This window comes from Myotis yumanensis, unplaced genomic scaffold (genome assembly GCF_028538775.1).
Source record: "Myotis yumanensis isolate MYYU_CA2020_CCGP unplaced genomic scaffold, mMyoYum1.0.hap1 SCAF_23, whole genome shotgun sequence".
NCBI classification, from domain to species: domain Eukaryota; kingdom Metazoa; phylum Chordata; class Mammalia; order Chiroptera; family Vespertilionidae; genus Myotis; species Myotis yumanensis.
In genome coordinates, this window is record NW_027223774.1 from 179,844 (window position 1) to 191,950 (window position 12,107).

The window sequence follows — 12,107 nt, forward strand, 5'->3', positions numbered from 1 at the left end:
CTGCACAGAGCAGGTCCCCCGGGTCCCTCTGCAGCTGGACTGCAGGCTCACGTCCGTCTCCTCCGCTCCCCGCAGCCTGTCCTAGGCCCGAGCCAGCTGCGTGCTGCGGCCATGTCCCTGGGAGGACATGTCCCACGTCTCGGAGTTCCTCCCTCTGTCCATCAACCTCCTCTCCACCTGTCCGCCTCGGCGCATTGTGGGTGGGCGTCTGTCCGAGTCCGGGTGTCTCTGGGACTCCCGTGGAGATACCGACACAAGATCTGTCTCCCCAGGGCTTAGCCGTCCTGTGCTGAACCTCTCTCCTTGGTGGGTCTTTTATAAAAAAATATATTTTTATTGATTTCAGAGAGAAAGGGAGAGGGAGGGATAGAAACATCAGTGATGAGAATCATTGATTGGCTGCCTCCCGCGTGCCCCAAAAGCGGGGTGGAGCTGCAACCCGGGCAGGTGCCCTGACAGGGACTCGAACTGTGACCTCCTGGTTCATAGGTTGACGCTCAGCCACGGAGCCAGGCTGGCCGGGCTGGTAGCATTTCATTGAGGCCACTGCGTGCTGGGAGCCTGGGAGAATCTGGTTGCTCTTGCCTTGCAGAGCCCATGGTGGTGGGAGACAGCCCAGAACACACACACAAGGTCCGCTGGGTCCTGTAGGAATAGCTGGTGGGTCAGAGCGGAGGACAGGGCCCTGCTCTCGGAAGCTCACGGCATCTCGGGAAACACGTGGAGTGAATAGTGCGGCAGGTTTGGGAGAGGCGAGTGGCAGACACAAATACAAAGGCACGTGGGCAGGAACCGTGGCTTCTTTAAGAACTGCGAGTCGTTCCCCGAGGCCCGCGGGGCCGCATCAGGAACGGCAGGCACAGGGGTTTGGGCTTCATCCCCGAGGGCAGGACTTTGAAACCATTTCATGTCACGGCGCCCTCACAGAGAGGGGACCACATCCGGGTGCCCTGAGGGTGAGGCTGTTTGGCCCAGAGTGACTCCTGTCTTGGCAAACCCGCATCCCGTCCAGGAAGCTCTGCGGTAGAAGGTGAGGCGTCAGACAGCTCTCCATCACCCAGAACAAGATCAGATGCAGGGAGTGGCCTGGAGGCCGGTGTGGCGAAGGCAGGAGGGGGCCCTGCTGGAACCCACATGAGCCGCACACGAGGTCCCGATGGTGGAGGAAGCAAAGCCGAGGTGAGTGTAGGTAGAACGAACAGGCCCGGTGGCTGGTGGGAAGTGGAAGGAGGGGCAGGAGCACAAACGAATGCGGCTCGGGGGGGGGGGTGTCAGCAGCTCCCCCAGCGACGGCGGGAGCACGAGGGAGCGCGTCTGGGAGCCTCACAGCAGAGGCAGGCGCCCCAGCCGGGCTGCGCGTGGGGCACGGAGAAGTTGGAGGCGCAGCCGGTGGAAAGGCAGAGCCCTGGCTGGTGTGCTCAGTGGTTAGAGCTCTGGCCCTTCCACCCGAGGGTTCGACTCCCCGTCAAGGGCACGTCCCTGGGTTGCAGGTCCTTCCCGGGCCCTGGCCTGGGCGTGTGTGGCAGACAACCAGTCCGCGTCTCTCCCTCCCTCCCTCCTACCCTTCCACTCTACAAATCAATGAAAAAAGTATCTTCGAGTGAGGATTAACCAGAAAAATAAAAATAAATAATAAAGAACGAAAGGCACAGAGGTAGCGTGGGCCGTGTCCCCCGGGCTCGGCAGGCAAGGACCCCGAGTGTGAACCTGGGGCCCAGCCCAGCCCGTCGTCCTGAGACCACCGAGTCCTGACAGAGGCGCCCCCGCTGCCCTGGCTGCGAGGACCGACACCATCGGAGCGCGCTGTCCGCTGAGACGGGCCTGGCGGGGACGGAGGGCGGCGGGGTCCTTCCGGAAGCGGACGTCTTGGCATCTCCCAGGTCCCCCCAATGCAGTTGCTCCCAGACAGCCCCAAGTCTGCCCTTGAACCTCCGCATTCCGGGGGCGCCCTCGATGCCGCGCCCCATTCTTCTTGGCTCCCTGGGAACTCGGGGTCTCCCTCTCCACGTTGCGCAGGAGGCCGCTGCCCGGCGGTCACCTCGGCACCGGGGCGTGGACCCGCAGGTGCGCCAGGAGGGCGGAGCTGCGGCTGAAGGCCTTGCCGCAGTCCCCGCACCGGTAGGGCCTCTCCCCCGTGTGCACCCGCTGGTGCTCGAGCAGCGAGGAGCTCTGCGCGAAGGCCTTCGGGCAGACCGGGCAGCGGTAGGGCTTCTCCCCCGAGTGGACCCGCAGGTGCCGGATCAGCGCCGAGTAGTCGCCGAAGGGCCTCCCGCAGGCCTCGCAGGCGTAGGGCTTCTCCCCGGTGTGGACGCGCCGGTGCTGCGTCAGGTGCGCGCTCTGGCTGAAGGCCTTGCCGCAGGCGGCGCACGCGTAGGGCCGCTCGCCCGTGTGCACCCGCCGGTGCTGCGCCAGGTGCGTGCTGCGGCCGAAGGCCTTGCCGCAGTCCCCGCACGCGTAGGGCTTCTCCCCGGTGTGGATGCGCCGGTGCTGCGCCAGGTGGGTGACGCGGCTGAAGGCCCGGCCGCACTCCTGGCACGCGTGCGGCTTCGCGCCCGTGTGCACCACCTGGTGCTGGGCCAGGTGCGTGCTGCGCCCGAAGGCCTTCCCGCACTCGCTGCAGGTGTAGGGCGCCTTGCGGGAGTGGCCCCTCCGGTGCGCGTCCAGGGCCCGGGCGCTGGAGAACGTCTGGCCGCACTCCCCGCACTCGGAGGGCGCCTGTCCCGGGCGCGCGCACAGAGGGTCCGCGCCATCACCGTCCAAAGGGCCGGACTCCTCCGCGGCCGGGACCGTGTCCGGCCAGGTGGCCTCTGACCACTCGCTGGGGACGTTCCCGGAGTCGCAGACCAGCTGGTCCCTGAGGGCCGCCTCGGGAGGCCCCGGAGCGGCCCTGAACCCTGTCTCCGGGGCGCAGGGCTCGGTCCAGGCGTCCCCCGGGAGCCCCACCATCCTCTGCGAGCTGCCCTGGGGTCCAAAGGCCTCACCAAAGCCGTGTCCCAGGGGCGCGCCCCCCGCCAGGGCCTGGGCAGCCGCGTCTGCCTCCGCCGAATCGCCGTGCTTGCAGCTCGTCCCCGGGGGCTCGGCTCCCGGCTTCCAGCCTGAAACATGGAGCCGCAGCGTCAGGCCTCGGGCAGCAGCCTCTGGACTCGCCCGGAGGGTGGCCTCCCTCTGTGGGGACACGCGGGCCACTCCTGACACACCAGCTGGGCGCTACTGAGAGCATCCAATCCCTCACCCCCCAAATTCAGAGAGAGAGAGAGAGAGAGAGAGAGAGAGAGAGAAACATTGATGAGAGAGACATCGACTGGCTGCCTCCCTCACACCCCCGACCCCAGGCGGGGATGGAACCTGCGCCCTCCAGTGCACAGGCCCCGCTCTAACCACTGGGCATCCGGCCTGGGTCTGAGGCCTGGCCTTTCCAGGGTGCTGGGCGGCCGAGTGTGGCGAAGGGCAGCCGGAGGTGGGGTTGTGTTCCCGAGCTGGAGCACCTGCCCTGGAAGTGAGCACAGATCCTGGGTTCCTGGCGGATCCCAGGAAGGAGGGCGAGGAGGGGGCCCCAGCGATCCGCCCCTGTCTAGCCCCCCGTTTCCTCATCTGTGAGGGAGGAAGGACACACTGCGGCCCCGGGCTGCTGGCCGCTCTCAGGCTTCGAGTGTAGTAGATACTGGCCATGGCCTCGTTTCAGCTTCAACCCGCATTTCAGACGGAAACGGAGGCCCAGCGAGGGAAGATCTGAGTAACTGATGGGAGGTCGCATCATCAGCTCAGAGAGGCTGAGGCACTTGTACAAGGTCACACAGCAAGTGGCCAAGCTGGGGCTTCGGCGGTAGAATCTGATCGCCCTTGAAATCCGCAGGGGACCCCTCAGCTCCCCGAACCCCACCGGCCTCGTACTGCCCCCCACCCCTCCCCTTCTTCCTCTGTTCCAGGAACCTGCTCTTCCCAGAACGCCGGGGTCCATACACACCACAGGGCCTTGGCCCCACCTCTCCATCTGGCTCTCCCTCTTCCTTTTAGCCCCCTGTTGCCTTCCTCTCCCTCCCTCCCTCCTCTCCCCGGCCCGATGACATCGAGTGGGCACAGGCGAAGGGACCAAGGGCGGGCACCCAGCCGACCTCGTCCAGAAACGCCTGCTTCTCGAGGAGCTGAACAAGCTGCCCCGACAGTGGCTGTTTCCCGGGCTGCAGAGGCACCGCCATCCCCATTTCACTGACAGGGAAACTGAGGCAGAAGAGAGTCACACAGGCACCCGCCCGCACGGCTCAGTGGTTGGGCGTTGACCCATGAACCAGGAGGTCACGGTTTGATTCCAGGGCACATGCCCGGGTTTCGGGCTCGATCCCCAGTGTGGGGCGTGCAGGAGCCGATCAATGATTCTGTCTCCTCATCAATGTTTCTTTTCTTCTTCTTCTTCTTTTTTTAATCCTCACCAGAGGATATTTTTTCCGTTGACTTTGAGAGAAAGTGGAGAGGGAGGGAAAGACGGAAACACCAATGTGAGAGAAACACATGGGCTGGCTGCCTCCCGTTCGCCCCCGACCAGGGCGGGGAGCCTGCAACCGAGGTGCATGCCCCTGACCAGAATCGAACACGAGACCCTGCAGTCCGCAGGCCCACGCTCCACCCACTGAGCCAAAATGTCCAGGGCTCAGAGCTCATCATTGATGTTTCTCTCTATATATCCCTCTCGCTCTCCCTTTAAAAGGAATAAAAACATTAAAAAAGAAAAAAAAGAAAAAGGTGTGCTTTGCACAGTGTGAGCGTTTGGGTGAATTACAAACAGGGGGGCGGGTACTGAGCGGCCTGACCCCTGACCCCTGCCCTCCCCCATACGGCCCAGCCCCTGCCTGGGGCGTCCTGTGAACACCTGCCCACCGCCGTCCCCTCACCCCTCACCTTTCCGGTCCAGCGCCTGAGTGAGATCCTCCACCAGCATGGCGGCCTCCTTGCCGCTCCTGGGGCACTGGGCCCCCACCCAGGCCTGGATCTTGGGGGGCAGCGCGCCCAGGAACTGCTCCAGCACCAGCAGCTCCAGCATCTGCTCCTTGGAGAGCACCTCCGGCCGCAGCCACTGGCGGCACAGCTCGCGGAGCTGGGCCAGGGCCTCGTGTGGGTCCGACGCCTCCTCGTAGCAGAAGCGCCGGAAGCACAGGCGCGCAGCCTCCTCGGGGTGGGCCGCGTGGCCAAGGCTACACGCCTGGACCTGGGAGAGGCTGGCGTCCTCATCCTCCACCTTCACCCGCAGGACGCCATCCAGTTCCCAGGGCACCGGGCTCAGGGGGGCCTGGGGGACGGCCATCGGGCAGGAGCACGCCAGCGAGCCTGGGAGCTGGGTCAGCAGGGAGATCAGAACGCTGTCACCAGGGAACCTGGGTGCTGCCTCACACCCAGAGCAGGACAGACGCTGGCCTGGGGCCTGGGGCACGAGACTCACGCTCACAGGAAACAGATCCTCAAAATAATCAGGACAGCCCGGCTGGCGTGACTCAGTGGTTGAGCGTCAACCTATGAACCAGGAGGTCGAGGTTCGATTGCCAGTCAGGGCACAGGCCCGGGTAAAGGGCTAGATCCCCAGTGTGGGGGGTGCAGGAGGCAGCCGATCAGTCACTGATGTTTCTTTCTTTCTTTCTTTTTTTTTTTTAAAATATATTTTATTGATTTTTTACAGAGGAAGGGAGAGGGATAGAGAGTTAGAAACATGGATGAGAGAGAAACATCGACCAGCTGCCTCCTGCACACTCCCTACTGGGGATGTGCCCGCAACCAAGGTCCATGCCCTTGACCGGAATCGAACCTGGGACCCTTGAGTCCGCAGGCCGACGCTCTATCCACTGAGCCACACCGGTCAGGGCTCATCACTGATGTTTCTATCTCTCTCTCCCTCTCCCTTCCTCTTTGAAATCAATAAAAATATACCAAAAAAATAATCAGCCCTAGCCAGTTTAGCTCAGTGGATAGAGCATCGGCCTGCAGACCGAAGGTTCCCGAGTTCGATTCCGGTCAAGGGCACGGACCTGGGTTGTAGGCACCTTCCCGGTCGGGGCCCTGGCTGGGGCACGTGCAGGAGGCAACCAATTGATGTGTTTTTCTCACATCGATATTTCTATCTTTCCCTCTCCTTTCCACTTTCTCTAAAAGATCAATGGAAAAATAGCTTTGGGTGAGGATTAAAAATAAAATAAAATAAAATAAACCTCATTTGTTAAAAAAAAAAGAAAAAGAAATTCACAATAGACTCAGAGGGTGGGAACTTTCTTTCCAATGAATAGATCTGAAAACAGACAGAGAGAAGAAAAACATTGGCCCAGTTTCCTAATGATGGGATGGGCGCTGGCTGAGCTGAACAATCCAGGCAGCCCGACTCTATGGCCAGCCTGCACGCCTCCCCCCTCCTCTCTCACACACTCCCCAGGTAGCCGTGTGTGTGTGTGTGTGTGTGTGTGTGTGTGCGCGCGTGTGTATGAGATGATGCTCAAACCTACTGAGCCACCTGGCTGGGGGGGAACTGTTTTTTTTTTCCTTCAATTTTTTTTTCCTTCAATTTATTTATTTTTAATGTTCATTTCAGAGGGGAAGGGAGAGGGAGAGAGAGAGACAGAAAAAACATCAATGATGAGAGAGAATCATGGATCGGCTGCCTCCTGCACGCGCCACACTGGGGATGGAGCCCGCAACCCGGGCATGTGCCCTTGACCGGAATCGAACCCGGGACCCTTTAATCTGCAGGCTGACACTCTATCTGAGTGGTTCCCAAACTTATTTGGCCTACCGCCCCCTTTCCAGAAAAAATATTATTCAGCGCCCCCTGGAAATTAATTTTTTTAAAAATTTTAATAGCAATTAAACAGAAAGATATATGTATTAATGTTTCTACCTTTTTCGTAAAATATAGTAAAGAAAGGTGTAAATTAGAAACATTGAAGTTTGAAATTATGAAACTATTGAACTCAGAATAGAAAGGTAATACAAAAAAAGTTAAAACAAATGCACCTGTGGCCATCACCGCCCCCGCCCCCCTGGATCGCTGCAGCGCCCACCAGGGGGCGGTAGCGCCCACTTTGGGAATCACTGCTCTATCCACTGAGCCACACCAGCGAGGACAGAGTGGTTTTTTTCCATTTCTCGCTCCTTACTCGTACCCATACGACCGGATAATGGCACCTACCTCAGAGGGTGGTGGAGAGGTCACCCAAGGCGATCCATGCGGTGTGTTCAGCGCAGGCCAGGCTCACAGCAAACCTGCAGGGAACGTCCCACCTGATGGCTCTGCAGGCCCTTAGCGGATGCCAGCTCCCAGAAGGCACCGGGGGACATATCCATAAACCGCTGGTCACACGATTTCCGCTGCGGACAAGGCAAGACACAAATTCCTCGTCATATCCTTGATAAACACTGCAAATCCTCCACACTTCAGTCCCCCTGACAAAAATGACAATCGCATAGGTATGTGCACACACCCTACCTCAGGCAGCCTGTCAGTCATACCAAAATATTCCCAGGCACATACAATTTCTTTCTTTCTTTTTTTAAATATTTGTATTTATTTCAGAAAGGAAGGGAGAGATAGAAACATCCATGATGAGAGAGAATCGTGGACCGGCTGCCTCCTGCACGCCCCCTACTGGGGATGGAGCCCACAACCCAGGCCTGTGCCCTTGACTGGAATCGAACCCGGACCCTTCGGTCCGCAGGCCGAGGCTCTATCCACTGAGCAACACCGGCTGGGGCCATTTCTTTCTTTTTTTTTTTTTTTAATGTATTGATTTGGGAGAGGTGGAGAGGATGTGGAGAGAGGGAGAGAGAAACATCGATGTGAGAGAGAAAGATGCATTGGTTGCCTCCCAAACTCACCCCGAGCGGATACTGAACCTGCTACCCAGGCGTGTGGCCTGACCGGGGATCGAACCCGCAACCTGCTGGTGTCGGGGAGGCCGCTCCAACCAGCGGGGACCCCGCCAGGGCCGGGCGCACAGAGTCTCTGTCACACACAGACCCCAAGCACACAACCTGCTGGGCGGGTGTCTCAGGGGGTGAACTTTGACCTATGAACCGGGACGTCCCGGGTGTGATTCCGGGTCAGGGCTCCATCCTCCAATGTGGGGCTGCCAATCAATGATTCTCCTCATTGATGTTTCTCTCTCTCTCTCTCTCTTTTCCTCTCTGAAATCAATAAAAATATTAAAAAATAAGTAAACAGATAAACACACAGTCTCGGGGCATCTCCACGGTGGGTCACATCCCTGCTTGGTCGCCGCCTCAGCCAGGCCCACAGGGAGGCCCGGTCACCTGAGGCCACGCGCCAGCCTCTGACGTCACGCCTCGGCCCCCGTCGGCGCGGCACACCCGGCCGGACGGCCAGACCCCGTCCCATCCGTGGACCCCGCGTCCCCACCCGTCGGCCAGGCGCCCGCGCCCCGGCCTGGGGCAGGCCCCTCGCCCCGCGCCCGGTCAGCGGTCCCCACCTTGGACCAGTTAGTTCCGCGCAGTCAGCCCCTCACACCCGCCCTCCCTCCCGTGGCCGCGTCCAGCCCGTCTCGCTTTCGGGCGCAGCGGACGCTCGCGGCTTCGGGCCAGGCCCCGGCGGGAGCCCCCTCGGACGCACCTCACTGTGGGGCGAGGGGACACTTCCGGGAGCGGACGCGTAGGCGCCCGACGGAGGAGCCCGCCAGCGCGTCCGCACGCCGGAACTACAACTCCCAGAATGCGCCGCGCAGCTCACAAGAACCACAACTCTCAGAATGCGCCGCGCCACGCGGACCAGGAGTCGCCCAGGGTTACAGTTCATAGACGGTGCCACGCAGGAGCCCTCCAGCCGCCCGAGGCCCGCCGGGAGTTGTAGTCCAGGTGGGCCTACGTGGGGCAGCGGGACTGTGAGTGCAGGATCTTCTAGCTGGACCGTGCGTGGGAGGTTGAACCATGCATGGGGCGAGGGGGTGAGGTGTGTGTGTGTGCTGGGGTGAGGAGTGTGGGTGCCGAGGTGAGGGGTGTGTATTGTGTGTGTGTGTATCTCACTGTGACCATGTACAGGGATCCCACGTGTCTGTCGTGTGGTTGCACATGACCTGGAGGCTGAGCTGCGTGTCACCGCTCCGTCCTTTTTCTGGATTTTGGCTGATAAACAGCGTGGCCACAGGAGCCTCTGTCCCAGATCTGCCCCCTCGGTTGGTGACAGAGTCCTGAGCCCCACCCTGAGGTGAGAAGAGGAGGAGCGGCCGGGGCAGTGGAAAGGGCTCTGTCCCAGAATACGAGCTCCCTGTCCCGGGATGCACGGTCCCCGTCCTGGGATGCGTGGTGCCCGCTGGGACCACTGACAGTTTTGGAAACTCGCATGGACTGTCTGCCCGGGAACGTGGAGTCCAGGTGTGGCCAGGAAACCCGATTTGTCATTTTAATTAAGTCATTCCAACCAATTCCCCTTTCAGCAACCGCAGGACCTTTCAGCACCTCGGACAGCTCCCGGCCCTTCCTGCAAGGGGTGTGTGTGTGGGGGGAGGGGTGCGCTCTGAACATCATATAAAGTGAATTCCCTGCTGTGTGATAGCCTGAGGCCTCCGCTCCGCGCTGCCAGGTGTGCGGACACCTGTCGGCATGTTGCTTCTTTCAAAAAATTATTTTTATTGATTTCTGAGAGGAAGGGAGAGAAAACCATCAATGATGAGAATCATTGATTGGCTGCCTCCTGCACATCCCCTACTGGGGATCGAGCCCGCAACCCGGGCATGTGCCTTGGTCAGGAATTGAACCCTGACCTCCTGGTTCGTAGGTCGAGGCTGAAGCACTGCGCCATGCCGACCTGGTGTCAGCGTGCTTCCTTACGGGGACTGTCAGGTGGGGAAGTGCTCTGCAGTCCCATTTGTCCTACATCCAGGCCCTGGCGAGACTCGCAGGAGGGAAGGGCTGATGTTTGTGTGCATGGGGATTGGTTGCCTCCCACAGCACCCTGACCGGGGACTGAACCTGAGACCCTTTGGTGTGCAGGCTGATGCTCTAACTACTGCTCACCGGTCAGGGTGAGCAGCAGCTATTTTACATTAACCAGGTTCCAATAAAACACACACACACACACACACACACACACGTGCGTGCACCTGTGTATATATAGAGCAGGTGTGGCCAAGACACAGTCATAGGGATGTTTTAATGCAGTGGTTCTCAACCGTGGCTGCACATTAGAATCACCTGGGATGAGGCCCAGAAATCAGGATTTTAAAAAGATTCCCAGGTGATTCTAATGTGCAGCCAAGGTTGAGAACCACTGTTTTAATGGGAGAGAGAGAGACAGTAAACAATGGGAGAAATGATTACACTTACTTTCATTTGAGAGTTTTTTTATTTCTTGAACTGGTAGTATTTTCCATGTTTCAAAATTCCAAAAATATCAAAAGATATAGAGTGAAAATGATTCCTCATCCCTTTCTCTCCGCTTCTCCTCCCCAAGAGCAGCTGGTACGTTGCACCCTTTCTCACAGCGAATGTGTGAGACACAAATGGGAGACACAACACACACGGCTCCCACCGTCTCACTTTACCACGTGTCCTGGAGCTCTGCCCACGCTCGTACACGGAGACACCCCCAGTTTTTTTTAAGTATATTTATTGATTTCAGAGAGGAAGGGAGGAGAGAGAGATAGAAATATCAATGATGAGAGAGAATCATTAATCAGCTGCCTCCTGCACACCCCCTATTGGGGATCGAGCCCACAACCCAGGCATGTGCCCTTGGCTGGAATCGAACCCGGGACCCTTCAGTCCGCAGGCTGGGGCTCTATCCACTGAGCCAAGCCGGGTAGGACGACACCCCCAGTTTTAAGGCCGGCAGTTCTCCACTCAGGCCACTCAGCTAGGCTCCCCATGGTCGACGCGAAGGTGGCTTCCACATTTTCACTTTTGACATGAGATGAGAAACGGGACATTGCAGAGGTCTCGGCTGCCTGGGAGGCAGGCGGGTGCCCGCCCAGCGCCCACTCTGAACTGTGGAAACACAGCCCTTCAGGTGCTGCCGCCTCGGGGCCCGGTGGAGGGGACGGGGCAACCTCAGGCCAGTCCCGGAGCCACAGCTGGGTCCCCCTCCCGAGAACGCCAGCCAGTGGAGCCTTTCTGAGTCTGCACCCCGTAGAGCTGAGGGGCAGCGAGAAGGGACTGTCCGAGGGGGTTCAGGGCGCTGGCAGAGGGCTGTCCCTTTCCTCTGGGGCTGGAGGTGGGGGAGTGGGAGCAGGAAGAGCCGACGTGCAGGTGGTGAGGCCACTGTCCTGGGACCCCCCAACATTTAAGAGGGGAGGGGAGCACAAGGAGCCCCTCGAGGTGGAAGGGATCAGAGCGGCAGGACCCCAGGATGTAGGAGGGCCTGGCTGCAGGCTGGACGACCCAGGGGATGAGGGGATGGGCCAGAGGCAGGGGCGTCTGACCCAGGGACCGGGTCTCTACTCCCCACGCCGGTTTCTCGGGGTGCAGGTCTGCACTATGGAGCCTGAAAAAGCTGAAGACCAGCTTTCCGAGCCCCCTGTCCTGAGGGGGGGGCCATCTTGGCCCATGAGACGCAGTGGGCGTCTGCTGGAGGCCTTTGCTGGCCTGCCCTTCCCCCGTCTCTCGATCTGGACGCAAGGGCTGGAGCCACGGTCTCCCGAGACGAGACGCTGGGGGAGGTGGAGAGGCTGCAGAGCGCGCAGCGCTGGCCCCGAGGTGGCCTCCAAGGAGCCCCGACCTGTTGAAGCCACGGTGGGCGGTTCCGTGTCCTGTGCCCACCTTCCTTCTGTGTGAAGGGGAACCGTCACCGAGGCCACGCCTTCCTGTGCGAAGGGAAGGCTCCCTGCCCGCAGTGACCCAGAGGGCGGCGCGGCCGAGGGCGGACACGGAGGCTGTGCAGGGACACACGCCTGGGCTTCATGAGGGTCTTGCAGGCAGAACCTCCAGGGATGAGCAGCAAAGCAGCTGTTACCGTGGAAACCGCCCCCACTGTGACCTCAGCATCCACAGAGGGACCTGGACACTAGAGGCTGCGACAGGTCGGACACTCAGCCATGCAGGGCAGCAAGCGCTGAAGCTCCGTCCCCCCAGCGCCGCCTCCCGGGGGCTCCCCTGTGGGTCCTATGGGCCCAGACGCCCCGTCTTTC

The 12,107-nt window shown here is 60.2% G+C and overlaps 1 protein-coding gene across 4 annotated transcripts; it reads right to left on the reverse strand.

Moving 5' to 3' along the window:
* Positions 1 to 1,607: 1,607 nt before the first annotated feature.
* On the reverse strand, positions 1,608 to 8,673 carry ZSCAN22 (zinc finger and SCAN domain containing 22). Of its 4 annotated transcripts, none has more exons than XM_070402240.1 (4): positions 8,600 to 8,673; positions 7,163 to 8,157; positions 4,894 to 6,268; positions 1,608 to 3,095 (listed from the first exon to the last, which is right to left on the reverse strand). In XM_070402240.1, exons 3-4 carry the CDS (start codon positions 5,294 to 5,296, stop codon positions 2,035 to 2,037), a joined length of 1,464 nt encoding a protein of 487 aa, XP_070258341.1. In that variant the 5' UTR covers positions 5,297 to 6,268; positions 7,163 to 8,157; positions 8,600 to 8,673; the 3' UTR covers positions 1,608 to 2,034. The 4 variants fall into 4 exon arrangements, with proteins under 4 accessions (XP_070258341.1, XP_070258340.1, XP_070258343.1 ...); XM_070402239.1 differs by having other exon boundaries at positions 7,163 to 7,341; positions 8,600 to 8,672; XM_070402242.1 differs by lacking the exon at positions 8,600 to 8,673 and having other exon boundaries at positions 4,894 to 5,326; positions 7,163 to 8,327.
* Between the last annotated feature and the right edge of the window lie 3,434 nt (positions 8,674 to 12,107).

Excerpts from the sequence above, each read along its gene's own strand:
- ZSCAN22 (XM_070402240.1), bottom strand. The coding sequence starts at position 5,296 with ATGGCCGTCCCCCAGGCCCCCCTGAGCCCGGTGCCCTGGGAACTGGAT. Across the intron at positions 3,096-4,893 it reads TCAGGCGCTGGACCGGAAAG|GCTGGAAGCCGGGAGCCGAG; the intron begins GTGAGGGGTGAG and ends TCCATGTTTCAG.